This window comes from Vigna unguiculata, chromosome 1, assembly GCF_037176805.1.
Source record: "Vigna unguiculata cultivar grain cowpea cultivar isolate G323 ecotype 2 chromosome 1, ASM3717680v1, whole genome shotgun sequence".
NCBI lineage: Eukaryota > Viridiplantae > Streptophyta > Magnoliopsida > Fabales > Fabaceae > Vigna > Vigna unguiculata.
The window spans coordinates 43,557,422-43,576,672 of record NC_140792.1 but is presented as its reverse complement, the minus strand read 5'-3'; the positions used below and the strand labels follow the sequence as shown (position 1 = coordinate 43,576,672).

Below are 19,251 nucleotides of genomic sequence, written 5' to 3'. Positions count from 1 at the left end.
CAATCGGAAAAAGTGAGTTTGTTGATCTAAACACTAATTAAATTTTTTTTATTGTGTTGATGTTATTTTATATTTACTTTTATAATTATTTGGACTTGAATGAACTTGAGTTTATTTGAACTTTATTTAAAATTTATGACAATGATGTATTTTATTTAAATTTATGATTAAATATTTTTTTAAATAATTTTGTAAATATCCATGAGTGTCTGGGTAATATGGATAATATTTATCTAACGGGTAGGGTATGAAGAACTACTACTTGGATCTATGTTTATCATTTTGAGATTGACTTGACTTAAGTTCAAGTTAACTTTAATCTATAATACTTTAATAGAAATTTTGACTTTATGATTTTTTTTTTTTACAAGTTTTTCTTTATCGTGTGACTTTTTTATTTTGACTCATCTTGATCAAAGTCAAATCCTATAATTGGTAATATATATATATATATATATATATATATATATATATATATATATATATATATATATATTTCTAATTATAATGGAGAGAGTTGTGTTTCTCTAAAATTATATATATCATTCTTTTTTCTTATAAAATATATAGCGTAAGTTTTGTATCTAATACTTGGAATCTTGAACTAAGAAAATTTACATATAAATTGTTCCATTAAGAAAATTATTTAAATCGTGATTCATTATCTCAAATTTTAATCTCTCAATTTCATGTAATTGTCTTTTTAGTTATTGTTTCGGGTGTAGGGATCAAGCACCTACTATTAATACTCAAATTATCCCTCTTTCTTCTGTATGCTTTCTTCCCGAGTAACCTGCTATGTCTTCCACTCCACGCAATTTTCCTTCTTCCTCAATCGGTTGATAATTATAACTGTTGCAATAAATGCGAATTAAAAATCCTCACAAACCTACTTTGGTCCCTATTTATAGTTTTCGGTGTGGACCTGTAATTAGGGCTCCTTAATCACGGCTCAATGGTCTCTTAATCATGATTAGAGCTGTCAAAACGGGTAACTCGACCCGATCTGACTCGACCCACCACAGGTTATGATTTAGTGAGCCAACCCAACCCGACTCACTTTTTAGCAAGCCAAAAAAATTTGAACCCTGCTCGATCCACCACGAGTTGGCAGGTTAAACGGGTTGGCTCACGGGTTCACTTAATTAAAAAAAATATAATTTTTTTTATTTTATTTTAAGTCAAAACTAAATTATAATTCTAATTAAAATCTAAATAAACTTTAATACAATCTAAATACAAACCAAAATAAAAAAAAATACAAATTATTTATGTGTTGGAAAAAAAAACCTAACATGTCCTAAATGTAAAACTCAACTTAATAAAAAACACTTGTGTAATCCTTTTATCTATGGGTTGGTGAGCCAACCCGGCTCACCACGCTCACCACGGGTTCAACCCGGATGAGTCGGGTTCTAAATGAGCCGGGTAAAAAATCAACCCGTATTAAAATTTGTAAAAAAATTTCAACCTAATCCGAACCCGTGGTGAGCCGGGTTAGCTTGCAGATTCCAACCCATTTTGACAGCTCTAATCATGATTACTGACTTGTTTTTTTGAATTAATCTGGCTGATTGATCCAAGTTTTCCACTTGACCGACCGACCGATGGTCACACGACCTGACGGATTATCTTTTATGGGTGAGTAGTTTCAAACGATCAAAGGTGTTTAACTCGTCTGATCGATGGGTCGGTCGCCTCAAACTCTGCTACAAGGTCTATCCGTAACTAGCAGCCTGTGACCTCTTGGGTTTGGCCCATTAGGCCGATGTACCGATAGGTCATTCAGTACAGTTATTACAAAATATTTGCAAAGACTAATCTTCCAAATAACTTAGTTATCTTTTGTAATTTACAAAAGTTAGTTTTAAGGAAAACGATGTTCGGTTACTTTTGTCCAAATATTGTTGTTTATGAGATAAATAAAAAACACGCCACCAATTATCACATCCTATTAATTAACTCATTCTAAAATAACATTAATATTGAACATGATAGTTATTTTTTATAAATTCTTATAGAATCTAATTGTTTAATACGAAAATGTCACCAGTTTGTTTTCTGGATGAAGATGACAGAATGTAAACAATTATATTCTTTGTTGCTTAGACATTGTTTGTCCAGAATATTATGAATTTTTATTTCTTATAAGAAGTAAAATAAATTCAATAAGTGAAAATGTAGATTGGTTTTAACGATTGATTTTCTTAAATTAACTTCATCATTAGTAAGAAGCAGCACAGACATAGATCCGATGAAGACAATAGACAAAAAAACAAAGTGTAGCTAAAAATTAGAAATAGAATTGGGGAGAAAAGATAGAACTACCCTTATCATGTCAAATTTCTCGTCATGGTTCTTTCGCTTACGTTCTTCTTCCTCCAAGTTCTTCCATCGCTACCGCACTCTCCACAATAAATACGCACCCACCGTCTTCAACAACGACTCTACCAGGAATGCACGCTCAACCTCTCTGCTTCCTTTCGCTCTCGCTCTTTCCGCTGGATCACTTGCTCTTCATCCACACTTCAGTCCCTCCTTCTGCGACTCCGACAGGTTCTCTTCTCCCAAATTTAATGCCTCAATTTGAATTCATCGATTATTACTCGTTCGTCGCTTATGAATTCAGACGACACGTGTGCTGTGAAAACCTAACATGATTTAGTGATATGATATTATATGTGCTTACTCTCTCGTCTTTTTTTTAGAGATTATAGAGTTACGGCCGTAGTTGTTTTTTATTTTGAAGGATATGCTACTAGGAACTTCTAAGCATGCATGAACTGATTCTGATACTTCCGTGTGGATACGAGAACTGTTATGTTTTTGTAATGGTTTAAAGAGTAGTTACTAGTTAGTTGTGAATAGTCTCGATTAATCAAGTAATTGTTTGATCACGGATGTTAGAGGTGTGAATGTTGGGGGCAAAGGTAGCACGCAATACGTTGTTAAGGGATCGCAGAAGGAATTTCCGAGGGAGCTTCTTGAGGAGTTGAAAATCATCTGTCAGGTACAGCATATGTTGGCTTCTCTTAATATTCTGTAAATGTGCTCATAGGAAAGACAGGCTTTGAAATCATTCGGTCGGTTATAATTTGATGATCAATTATATTTGAAAATTTCTCGTAGTTCTTGCTATTTCTTGTCTGGTGGTTTAGTTACAACTTACATTCTAATTTGTGAAACTTGGTATGTGTTTTGGAAGGCAGGCTAGTTTTACTTTTTCATTGGTTGGTTGTTAGTTAGCGCTCACGAATACTTTTAGTGTGTTCTGAATGAAGTCAAACTAAATGAGCAATTGTTTTGGAACTTCTACCTTGTGATTGTCAACCTGCATTGTTATAATGTTTCATTCCTACAGGATAACATATCAGTTGATTATGACGAAAGATATATCCATGGAAAACCACAAAACAGCTTTCACAAGGCTGTTAATATCCCAGATGTGATCGTTTATCCAAGGTGAGACATACACGAAATTGAAGCTTTGGGTGAAATTTCTGTTTGCTTCGTCGTTCATCTGATCATTGTTTTTGCAATGTTGCAGTGATTGCATTGCCCTATTAAATTTTAACTATATCACAATTTGTTACTTGCATTGAGAAAGACCTTGGAAGTTTCTGTTGCAGTGTTCTTCCAAATATTATTGTTTTGAAGAGACTTAAATTATGTTGTTCTTTCTTTCCATTACGATTATCAAAATAAAACTATTGAAAATACTTGCTGCTAAGCTATGCTGATAGTGTGTTGTATTTCTCAAGTGGAGTTGTAACATTGTGACAGTTATAATATAGTAGGTGATCATCAGAGCAATTGGACCCAGTGATGTTAGATGCCTGTATCCTGAATATCACTTTGATATATCATATGCTGATGCAGCCATGATGCTATAACTTTTTGCTTGTGGTGTTTTTCTACCTTAAAACAAGTATTTATTTTTTCTACGTTTGACCTGAATGCTGAATGCTGTTTGAAAACAGACAGTTCTGGTATAACGAGGTTAATTTCTTTATTAAAATAATTTTCTGCACAACATTGGTCAATCTGGATATTTGCAGATTGGTAAATTGGTTCATTTCCATCAGGCCTCTGAACCCTTGCAGAGCTATATATTTTTATTTACATGAATTTAGGGCTTTTATGTCTAATATCCCATTTCATTAAGATATTTCAGGACATTTGTTACGTGCAAATGCTTATGTGAGATGTAATGACTTTCTGATGTGTCATATTGTTGATTTCAAAATTTTTGTCTAACCTGTCTATCATTTTTTACATACAATTACAATATATCAAAAAGACTTCTCATATTTCTAAATAGTTAATACTTGAACAAGGGAGAGTAGGAGAGGTTTTTAAAATATTGTGGATACATTCTTGTGGTAGAAGTTAAAGCATCCGCATGTATTTATTTTCTTGCACTGTACTCTTATTTGCAGATCTGAAGAGGAGGTATCTAAGGTCGTCAACTTATGTAACATTCATAAGGTTCAAGTTGTTCTAACTCAACAAACGTTGTTTAGCATGTTCTAGGTTATTGCTTTGCCTTAACATTTCATAATAAAGGCATTTGGATCAAACCAAATCTATATATCTCTTGACCCTGCTTTTTCATCACAACTTCTGTGTTTATTTTTCTCCCTTAAAAAGAAACCTTTATTTCTCCTGCCCCTTCATACTTGAATTGTTGTGTTTGGAATTTATTTTTGTTTTCATCATAACGAAATTGGTCCAGTCTTTTTTTTTTTGTCTAGTTCTCAAACAAGACTATAATCCTTTCATCAAATACATATATGTTTCTTTCACCTTATATTCAATTATGAATTTATCTTCTCTATCTTTGTTGCAACCATATATGTCTATTGTGATACCCCAGCAGTTTTTCGAAGGCATAATGGGTCTCATTGGACTGCTTCATCCAATGGTCACAATCCAAAGTATAATTCTTTTTTTTTAGCCACCCAACTAATTCATCAAGATGGTTCATCTGATTGCACAATGTTTTTGTACTACATTTATCATTTCTTTTGGTTTACTTGTATTAAAGCATCTGCAAATGGTTTAAACCATGTCATCTGCTTCTTCTAGTAGTATTGAGTTCTTTTATTGCTAAGTTAGACATATTATTTGAACTTACATTATAAAGACAAAAAAGACATGCCATGACCACTACCTAACAATTTAAATTTTAAATCACGCAGTTATATGGCAGGCTAGTAGAGTGCCTTTTGATCAATGAAGTTAATAATAAATAATGATTGTGATGTTGAGAAACTAATATCTGTAATTTAGTTTTTTATTTTTTCTCTGTTTCATTTAAAATAACTTTTGGTGAACAGGTTCCTATTGTACCATATGGTGGAGCTACATCAATCGAGGGTCACACCTTATCCCCTCATGGAGGGGTTTGCATTGACATGTCATTAATGAAAGTATGTGCATGTTCAATTATGATAGTATAATATCTGCATATAATTATTAGTGGTATGCGATAATTATGAATTATGAAGTATATATTTGATTCTAATGGACTATGGCAAAACTCTTGTAAGGCCAATTTGGCCCCATGTCTGCTTTAGAGTTGCTGAAGACAACTTGTCTTTGATATGTTTGAGATTAAATCAGGCACAATAGACTTGTAGAAAGTTGAAGACACCTTTATTGGCTTGGAATGGGTATTAAATCCATAGATTTCAATTTTTACGTTGCCCTTTTGGTTCTCATTTTTTCTGGAAGAAATCTTACTCTTCCTTTTCCATTTCATTCTCATCCTTCATGAAAAATTCTACTCCTCCTGTGAACAAATAAGACGTCCTTTGTTGGAATTGAGCATGTTCTTTTTGATGCAAGACTATAAGCACTCACCCGACCATTCTCCATAAGGTTAAATACAAAGAGAATTGACTTTTTTTTTTTATGGAAAGTGCATTATTGTACCTGCCTGTGGAGTTGTCTTCAGTCTGCAAAACAGGAAGCAATTTTACACACTTGTATTTAGTTCTAAGGAGTATTTTTCCCCTCTGAAATAAAAGTTAAGGCTTGTATTGAATTGATCTCAGATGTATTCTTAATTTTGTTGCCTTTAGGGTAGAGTTGAGAGCTCATAGAGGTTATATGCTTTTTCTTTGTGGCCTAAATATCTTCTTGCCTTATCATAATATTTGTCAGAGATGCCATGTAAAACCATTTATGTGCACTCACCTAATAGCTTAAAACTTTTGGTATTTTGGGTTCAAGACAATCCAAATTGTTATATATTTTCAAATATTATTTTTTTATGCTTCCTTTTCTGTAAAATTTAAGAATTATATTTGTCAACCCATGGAATACATAGTTTTAATGTTGTGCTGAACTGTAATATGCATTGACCATCACCATTGTAGAATGCTAGAGGTTTTTCTACGAACACATTAATCAATGCATTATTGTTTTATATGTTATTAGAAATTATGGAAATAATTTTTGCATCATCATCACAAAACTCTAAAGCCATTCTGTTGCATCTATTTCTTGCTAATTAATTGAATTTGGAGTACAGAAGTTCTTGTTAGATTCAGCAACTGTATATTTTTTTGATGATTATTGTAGTATCATTAGAGTAATATTGTTTATTGGCTTGCACCGTTATGTAGACAGTACACTTAATCATGTATTTGCACATGCAGAATACAGAATATAATCATGTGTGCATATAGGTACTGAGTGGGATGCAAATAAGTGAATTTCACTTTAGCTGTTATACTTACACTGTGTTGTGTAAGTACACTTAATCCTGTATTTACACATGCAGAATACAGAATATAATCATGTGTGCATATAGGTACTAAGTGGGATGCAAATAAGTGAATTTCACTTTATCTGTCATACTTACACTGTGTAGTGGTATAATCTAGACTGTGAAAGCATTACATGTTGATGACATGGATGTTGTTGTTGAGCCTGGCATTGGATGGATGGAGCTTAATGAGTATTTGGAACCTTATGGACTATTTTTTCCACTTGATCCAGGTTAGTTGGTTATGACTCAGGATATCTCTGATAGTTGAAGGTCAAAGAGGCTTAATATTTTAAGTTAAATTTTTATTTGTTACAAGCAGGTCCTGGTGCTAGCATTGGAGGCATGTGTGCTACACGTTGCTCTGGTTCATTAGCTGTGAGGTAGTCACCCTGATGCATATTATCATTTGTCATTGGAACACACTGGTACATGCTGGTTTAAATGTTTCATCTTGGTTGTTGCCACTCGTCTCCTTATAAGGTCAAATATTTGGTTTGAAGGTCTTTTACTTGAGGCTTATTGCTTAAAATAACTAAGCTTAATGTTGATGCAATTCCCTAATTCAACATTTCCTGATCTTATGAAAACTGTTAAAAAAAACTATAAAAATGTTCCATCTTACTGAGCATAATGGTTCCCCTTAAAATTTTGTAGGTATGGAACTATGCGCGATAATGTCATCAGTCTAAAGGTTTGTTAATCCCAATTTTTGGTTTCTAATGTATTGATGTGATGCTCTATTTATTGTGCAATGTGTATTCCAGGTGGTTCTTGCCAATGGAGACATTGTGAAGACTGCATCACGTGCCAGGAAGAGTGCTGCAGGGTCTGTTTCATTTTGTTCCCTTTAGCTATTAATTCATTTCACTTATAATTTTTACTCTTTGGTGTGCTTTCCAAGAGGTTGGGTTAGTATGATTGAACTAGAAAGAGAAAAATATTTGGCAAATTCTATCAACAAAACAATAAATTGACCAAGACACTTCTCTACATCATTTATCCTTCTTGGATACGATATTTGACATCCTTAACAGTCCCTCCGTCGATTATGATGACTTTTCTAGTATTTGATGACATAAAATCAATAAATTTTGTCTGATGTTCTCAATTGAAATTCTCGGTCTCCAAAGCATTTCCCTGCAACTCCAACTCTAGCACCCATCCTCAAAACAATGTCATTAGCAAAACAATTCGCCAAGACACTTCATCTTGAATATGCTTGGTCAATTTGTTCACTAGGAATCAGAAAATCTGCAGAGTTAAATGTCAAACCTGGATATAAACTGCATTGAAAAATTTTCACTTATGCCATCATATGTCCAAACATTTATTACTGCTTCAACTTTTATAATTTGGGTTTAAGGTTTAACAAAATCTTAGAAATAGCTTGTAATATGAAGAATATCCAAGCCTAATAATGATTACATTGATCATACCATCAGGCGTTGTGAAATCCTAACATCTGTAAACATATCCTTTTTCTCATGGAGCAAGAAACACAACTCCCATGCAATACATTGCAAAATTCTTCAAAGAATCCCTCTTGGGACTGTGTAATTGCAAGCTAAGCTACTGAATTTTTCCTTCAAACTATATATTTTAGGTATGACTTGACCCGCTTGATGATTGGAAGTGAAGGAACACTTGGTCTTATAACAGAAGTAACCCTGCGGCTTCAGAAAATTCCTCAGCATTCAGTGGTACATTGATTAACTTAATCCTTTTCTCAAATTTGATATGGTCCATTGAACTTTGTTATTGGGATGAACATACTAAATTGTATATTACATTCTCTTTTTAATGTTGGTTTTGATCCTTGATATGTATCAATGCAAGCTGTGTTCTTCTAAATTTTAAATTTGGATAGTAATGTTGTGTTTCTAGTTTCTATCCTGGGATGTTTTTAATTTACAAACAGCAGTTCATGATTAAATAGTGCAGCATCCAATATTTAGACGTCTCTCCCCCTTACCCCCACTAAAGGTTCCTCTGAAAATTGCTTTATACCTTTTCCACTGCCTTGTGTTTCTTCCTCCTGCAACTTTCGTACATGGCCACTTCAAGCTCTTGGGCCAGTCCAAGGTCTTGGAAGAGTACACGTTCACTCTTTCAATTACCTAAAGTTATATAAAAGTAATAAAACTATTGATTTAGTTTAATTATTCACGTTGTTGTTCTGTTAAATTAAGTTTCTGTGGGTTCATTTTCCATATCAATCTCAACTTTTAGGAAATCTTAGCAGCTGATCCACTTGTATTATGAGTTGAATTTCCATTTTCTCACTTATTGTCTGTTGGTACTTGCCTGTTGTATTTCATAAAATTTTGGAATTGGCGATTAGAGATATAAAACAAGAAGTCAGTTTATTTGAACAATATTGTCATATGACCATAGGGTGAAAAATGCTTTTGAGCCATGGTTCTTTATTTTCACTGGCGGTGACTTTTTATTTAGATGGTGCATGAGGGGATATTTATTCAGATAACTCATATATGTTTTATTCTGCAAGAGTACATTTGTATTTGTTGCTATGTGTATCTGATCAGAATCATATGGGTTATTTGACTAATCAAAATGCACAGGTTGCAATGTGCAATTTTCCTTCTGTGAAGGATGCAGCAGATGTTGCTATTGCCACAATGAGGTCTGGTGTACAGGTAGGATTCTGGATTGGAATATCAATATTTCTCTCTATCCAATTACGAGTTGCTGTTTATGGGGGTTAGGTGTCAAGGGTAGAGCTACTGGATGAAGTTCAAGTGAAAGCTATCAATATTGCTAATGGGAAAAATTTGCCTGAATGTCCAACCTTAATGTTTGAATTTATAGGAACAGGTTAGTCCTTTCATATTCTTCTTATTGGTGTAATTTCAAATTGTTGCTTGGCATAGAATATATTTTTTGAATATATTAAATATCATAGATCAAAACTCATAGCATTTCAAATCACATTCTTCAAATGTATGAGAAAATTCAGATTTTTCTTGGAAGATTTGGTAATGTTAGGATCCAATTGCAAGGTATGAGATTTTACTCCCACATATGAAATATGGGATTCCAATATGAGGTTCTTATGGCCTTGTGTTCTTCCACCATATGTGGCTTACTGTAAAATATCAAGGGCAAAACAAATCTTGTAGCATGATAAATGTAATAGTTATGGCTTAGTATGAAAGAGAAAAAGTCGAATGTTGTCTATGGAATAAGCTAATTACAGTATTCACGTCAACAATAATGTACTGCCCTTTAAATTGGATGCTCTATACTTTCATAAATGTAATACCTAACTTGGTGTGTGTGTGTGTGTATATATATATATATATTTTTTTTTTTCAGAGGCATATGCACGTGAGCAAACACAAATTGTTCGGAAAATTGTTTCTGAGCACAATGGCTCAGATTTTGTATTTGCAGAAGAGCCTGAAGCAAAAAAAGAACTTTGGAAGGTAGTAGTTTATTCCTTTATTATGCTTAGCTTCCTCCACTGCCATCCCCTGAACCCAATGTTTGTTCAAATCCATCCACAGCTAGTAAACTTAGTTCTTTTATAGCATCTTTCAATGTTACTCTATTTATTCTGTCTTATTCACTGAGGCTGACCTCATTATCAATTAGTCTGTATTACTATTCACTTGTACATTTAGGTCAATATGCTCTGTTCTCGTACAGGTAAGGAAAGAGGCACTCTGGGCTTGCTTTGCAATGGAACCTGATCTGGAGGCAATGATTTCAGTGAGTTAGTAATGAAATATTATACATCTTAATTTATTTTTTACAGTGTTTAATTATATGCTAGTTGATAGGAAACAACTAAAGAATTTCATATTATAAAAATATATATACATTGATCTGATTTCAAGTGAAGATATACATATCAAACCAAGTCAATGTGGATATCAGTGCACGTACTTGTTGATGGGGAAATAGAATGACAGCAATTTTTTTCTTTCACACAATAATTTTTTATAAGATTTAGCTGAGCTGCCTGGCCTCTCTGTAATCTTCATGTTAGTCCCAAGGTCAAATGAATAGAATGCTTGTGTGAAGACCTGAAAGAGAAAGCATGGGAAATGAAGCGTTTTTAAACTTGCATTTGAATATGTTTGGATTTTCCAAGTTTTTTGAATGAGAAGAGTTCCACCTGTTCTAGACTTCCCATTGCATTTATGTTTTTCTGAGGACCTTTTTCTTTTCTTTTTTGTGGGGTGGTAATTTAACACCCGCAGGATGTATGTGTTCCTTTATCTCACCTTGGTGATTTAATTTCAAGGTCTAAAAAGGAGCTGGATGCATCACCACTAGTTTGGTAAGTCTGATCATGATCAGAGTTATTTGATTCTGGATACTGGACTTAAATTCTATTGGTCATAATTCATGTTACCTGATGATGGTGGATGATCAAACACACTAATGATCAATGCGTGTATGTATTGTGTCCCCCTGCCAGCACAGTAATTGCTCATGCTGGTGATGGTAATTTCCACACTGTTATTCTATTTGATCCTAGCCAAGAAGAACAGCGGCGGGAGGCAGAGAGACTCAACCAATTTATGGTTCATGCGGCCTTGTCATTGGAAGGTATTATCATTAACTTGTTGACTCTAGCTGTTGCCTGTTAGTCTGTATTTCAGGTGCCTTTTAATATTCTGTGTTTTTCTTCTAAAAGTCATAATGTCAGTAAAGCCGTTGTAATTTTGAAATTCGCTTATGGTTCTTCCAAACAGGAACTTGTACTGGTGAACACGGTGTTGGCACTGGAAAAATGAAGGTACTGCACTAATATCTGTGATTCTTTAAAGATCTACGCGTGGTTTCCGTTACTTATGAAATTTCCGAATGTTGCTTAATCTAATAAATCTTAAAAACTATATGGTGTCTTTAGGCTATTAGCTTTAGAAAACAATCTTTGACAGTAATCTGACTGCTCGGCGGCCGCAGAATGAATGCCTTGTTTTATATTAAGATAAACAAGAAATAAGCCGATCATGTTTTCCGCAGTGGTTGTTATTATGAATCATAATTTACCCAGAAAGATTGTCGAGAGACAATCTTGTTTTGATGGTTTATGGTTCTGTAAGAGCGTATTTTATTTTCAAATGTAGTATTCCATATATTTTATAATTATAATTTCGCTCTGAAAGTGTACTTTATGCAGTATCTTGAAGAAGAACTCGGAGTGGAAGCATTGAGGACAATGAAAAAAATAAAATCAGTCCTGGATCCCAACAATATCATGAATCCAGGAAAGCTCATTCCTCCCCATGTTTGTTTCTAGTAGTACCGTTCCTCCAAGAAGTAAGTTCGTGGTACAACAATCATGGATAAATTTATCAAAATCACTGCTTCTAAGCATCAAGCCATATCCGTAGAATTTATTTTTTACTATATAAGGCCATGCTGCTCCCCGTTATTTTCTGGCCATTTTTGGAGTTTATGTCCTCTCGTATGTCAATATTTCTATGTAAGATGCTTAATAATACTCCCTCCCCTCATTTCAGACCATATGATATATATGGTACACAGTCATTCTCCCCTTTCCATTGACACAACTTCATTTTTTCACAAATGAAATGAAGTGAAATTTAACTTTAATATGCTTGATAATACTCCCTCCCCTCATTTCAGACCATATGATATATATGGTACATAGTCATTCTCCCCTTTCCATTGACACAACTTCATTTTTTCACAAATGAAATGAAGTGAAATTTAACTTTAATTCGTATAGTTTTTTTCTCTCCTTTGCACAGTGATGTTTAAAGAGCATTTGTTTGAATGAGAGGATGAAAAATGAGGGAGTGGAAAATGAAAGAAAGAGAAATAAAGGGGGAAACGAGATTGTTTGAATTTGATGAAAAAGAGTTGAAATAGCTTAAAATGAGTGAAAAGTTTCTCAGTTTAGGTAAATGATTTGGATAAATAAAAATGAGTTGGTGGTAGATAGTTATATAATTACCACAATACGCACGTGTTATATATTACACTTTTAAAGAATATTGTGATATGCTCTGACATTCAATTTGGCAAAGCTATTGTGAATGATTTACATGCAAGAAACAAAACTATTTTACATGTATATAAAAAGTCTAAAGTTTTAATCAGGGTAAAGAACTCAAACGGATTTTCGTTTCTATTATCCGAGGAATATCATCATACAAAATTAGAAGGAAATATATGTAATTCACTATCTAAGCTTATTTTTTACTTCAAATCTCATCTTTACGGCCACGCAAAAAGAAAAAGAAAATGCCAAAAGAAAGAACTTCCCATTGTACATAATTCACTGACTCGTTTTATAGATAAAAATAATTTTAAAAATACTTTTTTTGTATTGCGATTAAAAGGGAAGGGGAAAATCGTATAAAATCTCTTCTAATTTAAACAATGTCTCGTACCATTTAACAATTGAACATATTTTAAACTGTAAATTTAATGATATTTGGGGGTAAAGGTGAGTTGAGGGGGGACATTAGGCTCTATGAATTACAATTAGCACCCCGTAATTAAAAAGTTTTTAAGTATATTTATCCATTTGTTTTATTATAATAAAGCTATTTTAGCTCGTGAAAAAAAAAACTTTTTTTCCTAGAAGTGTTAGTGGAAAAAAATTGTATATCTAATATTACATTTTACATGTTTCAACACAGGGTCCCCGATTATACTAATAATAGTTGTTCACAAGTGATGTTTTCAAATTGTAAAAACTTAAAAAGTTGTTAGCAATATATTTTTAACTATTGTGGAAAATTTATGTAGAACTTCATTAAGTTGTGATGTATTATTCTTAACAAGATTTACATGAACGTATTTTCTACTTAATGTAGATTTAGAATGATGTATGTGACACAAATTAATTCTTCAAAATCATGTCCAAGAATCAAGATAACGTAAGAGATAATATTAGCAGTATCATGACATACGATAGTTATACCTTGTTTAGAGTTGCATTATTCTGGTTTACACAAGTTGAAAATTTTGGATTTGTATCACTATGCATAAATGATGAGCAATTTTAAGGTTAACAACTAGAACCGCAAAATGGTTCAGACTAATCTATTTGGGTAAGTTTATCTTGTATATAATAAGATGAGGATAAGGTGTTTGAAGAAATGATTCTATCACTATGTCACCAATTGATACTCATCTTCCTTGTACTCTGACACTCGTGTTTTATCATTAATAATATTATACCTTTCTTTTAGCATATGATTTTCATTCCAATAGAGACACATCTCCCTCCACTTTTCCAATAGGGTCCATACGTCACAAGGAATAGAGGCACCTACTTGGTCCTTCCTCCTCTTCTCTTTTGTTTTTTAGAAAAGGTGTGGTGCATGCAACTAAAATAGTAGAACACTATTTTTATTGCGACTCAGAAAATGGCCCATTGACCAATGGAATGGGTGAGCCGTGACAAGAAGAGAAGAGACATTGATAACGATGAGAAAGAACATGACAAAACAAAATTTGAGGAGGTTGGCTTTAAAAGTTGAAGATTCTCTTCAGACTTGTTCTCCTGGTACAGAATTTTATCTGAAAAAAACTATATCCGTATAGTTTGTAGGTAATAATAGATGATTATTGATTCGGATGAATCATAACACATATCTATCTACAATAAAATGAGTAAATCACTAATGAGGAGTAAAACTCATGCCAACTAGTTATTGATTATGAAATAAAACGCAATAAATTCAACAAAGAACTTCAAGTGAACAATGATTTTAGAAGAAAACTTAAGCTTATCATAGAGAAAATAATTGTTTGAAACATATCTAAATCATAACAGTGTCAGAATCTGAGGATAATTTCCTTCTCTGACAATACTTAAGAAAGAAACAAAAATGTTTTATTTGTTTTGTTCCTTGTCTATTGCTCGTAAAGTTAACAATCATGGTTGCCTTCCTAATGGACACACATTTCATGGCTTAAAATGGATAATTTAAGTATGATAACATGACGAACAAATAAACCCCTTGATGCAGAACAATGCTACCTACTAACAAAAGGTCCAAAATATACCTTTTTAAAAAAAAATAAAAAATATAACCAAATCTCTTTTCTTTATACCGTGTTATTTTTGGCAAGTATAAATACTAAGTGGTATGAATGTTAAAAACAATCCAAAATAGAGTGGGTAAAAATTAAACAAGAGCTTAAATAAGGGGTTGAACTATGTAGTCACTGTTTTCGTTTTAATGGAGGAGCATGTAGATATAGCAGCAAATTAGGAGTATGAGTAGGTTCTTATGAAAACTTAAACCCCACAAGGAATTGCATAAAACAAAAAAATTAGTTTTAATGAAGTTATTGTCCAATTGTGGATCATGGAGGAAGAAAACCAAAATATGTTACAAGTAGAATGTATCTCTTGGTTAACGCATTACTACAAACATCTTTTAGATGGAAGACATTAAAGAAAATTAAAGGTGAGCATAATAAATTACATTAAACCGGTAAACGAAAATCATACCTTAGCGCAATTAAGGGATTAATGTGAGCATTAAGTCGTTAATGTGATTGAGTATAGGAAAAAGTTAAAAGAAGAAAGTGATTAAGATTTTTGAAACACATCTTAAGATGTAATGTATTATAATGGGTTATTGGCTAATAGCAAAGATAAGCCATTTTCATGTGTTGGTTTTGGCCCACCACTAACACCACATTATTCAAGTGCCAAACCAAACCACCAATCACCACCACTTTTAATTGCCTTCTGATATTTATCTATTATTTCCTTCCAGCCTCACACTTCTGCTATCGACACCTCGCATTTCTTTCTTCTTCAACCCTTTAATCACTGTGCCCTAAAACTAAACTCAAAACCAAAAACAACAGCCTTTTCCCAAGAAAACAACATCGAACACGTATCACTGTTCTAGTGGATATGTACGACAGATATCACTACACAAGACGTTTTACATCGATTTTCAAACAAAATCACTGCATTCATTCGTATTTGCCTCTCATTCAGTACATTATCATTCTTTGAAGAGTTCTATTGTTACATAAAAGAGAAATGCTTTATAGTTTTATTGGAGAGACACAATATCAACGAGACCTGAATTTAATCATATAAGATATTGACACTATTAAGAATCCAAAACCTTAAAACAATAAATATATAGATTTTTATCTATATAATACTCTACTTTTTCATTTCTAATCTATATAAAATTTAAATTTACTTGAATTATTTTCTCATTTCTAAAGAATATAAAATTTAAACTTGGATTCCTAACGCCACATCCACACATCCAATTTGCTCGGCATGCGATTTATGAACATCAATATTTATATAATCATGTCTATCCGAATCACTAGCCACTATCTCCTTTTTTCTGGAAATTTTAACTTTACTATTTTATCCCAAACAGAGGATGTTCCAATCATATTAAGCGTCAATCCAAATCGTATCTCCACTTTCCATTAACTATATCCCTCTCTATCATCATATATATATATATATGGACAGAAAGAAAGCAAATTGCAAAACACAGAATCAGTAGAATCAATGGGTTCTCTCCCCCACGTAGTAGAGGACTGTTTGGGCTTTCTCCAACTCTTTAGCGACGGTTCTATTTTCCGTTCAAACGATATAGAATTCAAAATTTCAGCCGTTCAAGATCACTCCGTAACCTTCAACGACTATCTCTTCCACAAGCGATTCAATCTCTCTCTTCGTTTCTACAAACCCCAACACATAACACTCAACACCACCAAGCTTCCTATTGTGATTTTCCTTCACGGTGGAGGCTTCTGCTTCGGTTCACGCACGTGGCCCCATATTCACAACTGTTGCACGCGCCTCGCCTCGGGCCTCCACGCCGTCGTCCTCTCGCCGGACTACCGCCTCGCCCCGGAACACCGCCTTCCGTCGGCCGTGGACGACGCGGTGGAGGCCGTCAGGTGGCTCCAGAGGCAGGGACTGAGGCTGAAGGAAGATGAAAACGCCGGGGACGCCTGGCTCAGTAGTGATGTTGACTTTGACCGCGTGTTTATCGTTGGAGACTCTTCTGGCGGGAACATTGCGCACCACCTCGCGGTTCGGCTGGGGTCCGGTTCGAGTGAGATGGACCCGGTTCGGGTACGAGGTTACGTGTTGTTTGCGCCGTTTTTTGGCGGGGAGGTTCGGACCAAGTCTGAGGAAGGTCCACCAGAGCACATGTTGAACCTGGAGCTGTTGGACAGGTGAGGCTAAGCACTTTTTTCTCCCTTCATTCCAACCTAATCATATATATATATATATATATATATATATATATATATATATATATATATATATATATATATATATATCACTTTTCATTCTTTTTCCTTACCAAAACTTTAATCTATAATATAAAACTTTCACAGATTAACTAATCCATTCTGTATATATCAAAAGATTAATTTCGAATAAACTCAGATATAACATTTTTAAATTGATGAAATACCAAAAAATTTAGAGTCTTGTAAAAGAAATGAAAATGATCTTTTCTTTGATGAGATTTTAACTATTACAAATCAATTATTAAAAAGTTGCATAAATACTGAATAAACCTTTTAGGGACCTAAAAGTTTGGAATGCTTTGGACAGATTCTCTTATTATTGGATGATATACTTACTTTCATTTATTATTTTACATATATCCTATTTTTCTCTCTCTATTTTCTATCACGTAGCTTACTATATTCGTTTTTTTCTCTATATTTTTTTACTCGAATCCACACCAAGTAGGGTGGCCATTTATAACTTTCTATCTACTTGAGTGTCATGTTTATTTTTTATTTGAGTAATTAACCTACTTTCTTAAATTCTTTTGTGTTTGTGCAAAGTCTTTTATTTTTCTCAATCTTGTGGTTTGAGTATTAGGGTTGTGTTATTTCCAAGTTATTGGAAATGAGCCACTTTTTAAGCATAGTAATAGCATCATAATCACTACTACATGATGTGCAAAGTAATTAAATGAAGAAATGGTATGAAGTGGTTCCACTTGTGTGTGAATTGGCTCAGAGTTATAATGAATATGCCTATGAATGCATGGACCCACTTTCACCACACTTGTTGGGAAAGGAATATGCGATGATTAAGACTTGCGCTACCAGTGTTTTAAAATTTCGCCACACTTAAATAAATTTTGCGTTAACATATTTCATTATTAGCAACACGTGAATACATTTACAAAATAAAATATTTAATTATTAAAATTTAGTAATGACATTGTATATTTAATATGTAAAAATTGGAAACATAACATTTAACGTTTTCAAATGAATTTTATTAAATAAAATAACGTCACCACATTATAAATAACTATACAATTGTTCATTTTATATGTGAATAATGTTAAAGAGTTTATCTCATCATATTATAAATATTTTTATTTGAATGAAATTTTTACTCGCATAAAAGATCTTAATGATTTTGTAAGAAAAAAAAGAGTATATAATAGATGTTATTTGCTAAATAATTACAATTTATAATACGAAATGTTAGGTTTTAAAATCCGCACACTCGGAAATTAAGATGGCAAAAGTGATTGATTAGTGGTGACACTTGGCTAAACCCTTTTCCACACTTCTTTATGTTACCATCTCGTAATGACCAATACAATGTATGAAAAAGTTAGACGCAATTAATAAACAGTTTATATTAAAAGTTATATGAAAACGATAATACTTTGTATTTCTTATTAAGAAGTAAAGAAGATGTGTAGTACGTAGTGACGTGTACAACATTAACATTAAACAATACAAAACACTTAGTTATGCCTATCCAACATTATTAAAAATAAATAAATGGTTATTATTATTTGGAACAGATTTTGGAGGTTGTCGATACCTTTGGGAGAATCGAGAGACCATCCATTGGCGAATCCGTTTGGAGCTGGAAGCCCGAATCTTGAAGAAGTGAAACTTGATCCTATTTTGGTGATAGTTGGTGGCAATGAATTGCTTAAGGATAGAGCAGAAGATTATGCTAGAAGGTTAAAAGAGCAAGGCAAAAACATTGAATACCTTGAGTTTGAGGGGTGCGAGCATGGGTTTTTCACGCATGATTCCTACTCTTCACATCTTGCACAAGAAGTCATCCAAATCCTTAAACGATTCATGCTTCAAACTTCTACTTGATTGGACCCATCATGGGTTCAAAGATAATTACGTAATTAGGTTAATTACTCTCTATTGCTTTTATCCCAGTGAAGTGGTTATGGGAAGGAACTGTATCCGTCAATTTTATGGGGTGTACGTTTAGTTTCTCATTGGAGATTGTAGTGCCTCTCTTAGCTGTTAGTGCTATTACTTTTGAATTGTATAGGGAGTTAAAGATTTCAATTAACCTTATAATAATAAATTTAAGGTTTGCTATTTCCAAATTAATTAAATGTGTGCATGTCTTTTCTTCTAACCCGGTCAAAAATTAAAAATTAGATAAACACATTAGTCTATATTAGACTGGAGGGGAAATTTTCAATTAGAGAATATCTATG

At 33.2% G+C, this 19,251-nt stretch overlaps 2 protein-coding genes across 3 annotated transcripts; both read left to right on the top strand.

The window, feature by feature from the left end:
* The first annotated feature begins 2,252 nt into the window (after window positions 1-2,252).
* On the top strand, window positions 2,253-12,370 carry LOC114185869 (FAD-linked oxidases family protein). Of its 2 annotated transcripts, XM_028073813.2 has the most exons (18): window positions 2,258-2,556; window positions 2,908-3,010; window positions 3,362-3,462; window positions 4,440-4,488; window positions 5,340-5,432; window positions 6,894-7,008; window positions 7,098-7,158; window positions 7,433-7,469; window positions 7,543-7,604; window positions 8,382-8,478; window positions 9,361-9,435; window positions 9,505-9,613; window positions 10,115-10,224; window positions 10,448-10,510; window positions 11,005-11,084; window positions 11,226-11,356; window positions 11,503-11,546; window positions 11,934-12,370. In XM_028073813.2, exons 1-18 carry the CDS (start codon window positions 2,336-2,338, stop codon window positions 12,051-12,053), a joined length of 1,671 nt encoding a protein of 556 aa, XP_027929614.1. In that variant the 5' UTR covers window positions 2,258-2,335; the 3' UTR covers window positions 12,054-12,370. The 2 variants fall into 2 exon arrangements, 1 of the variants encoding a protein (XP_027929614.1); XR_003604911.2 differs by lacking the exon at window positions 11,934-12,370 and having other exon boundaries at window positions 2,253-2,556; window positions 11,231-11,356.
* Window positions 12,371-16,171: 3,801 nt separating this feature from the next.
* LOC114190999 (strigolactones hydrolase CXE15-like) lies at window positions 16,172-19,023 on the top strand. Its single transcript, XM_028080115.2, has 2 exons — window positions 16,172-16,969; window positions 18,583-19,023. The coding sequence occupies exons 1-2, from the start codon at window positions 16,293-16,295 to the stop codon at window positions 18,890-18,892; spliced, it is 987 nt and encodes a 328-aa protein (XP_027935916.2). The 5' UTR covers window positions 16,172-16,292; the 3' UTR covers window positions 18,893-19,023.
* Window positions 19,024-19,251: the final 228 nt, after the last annotated feature.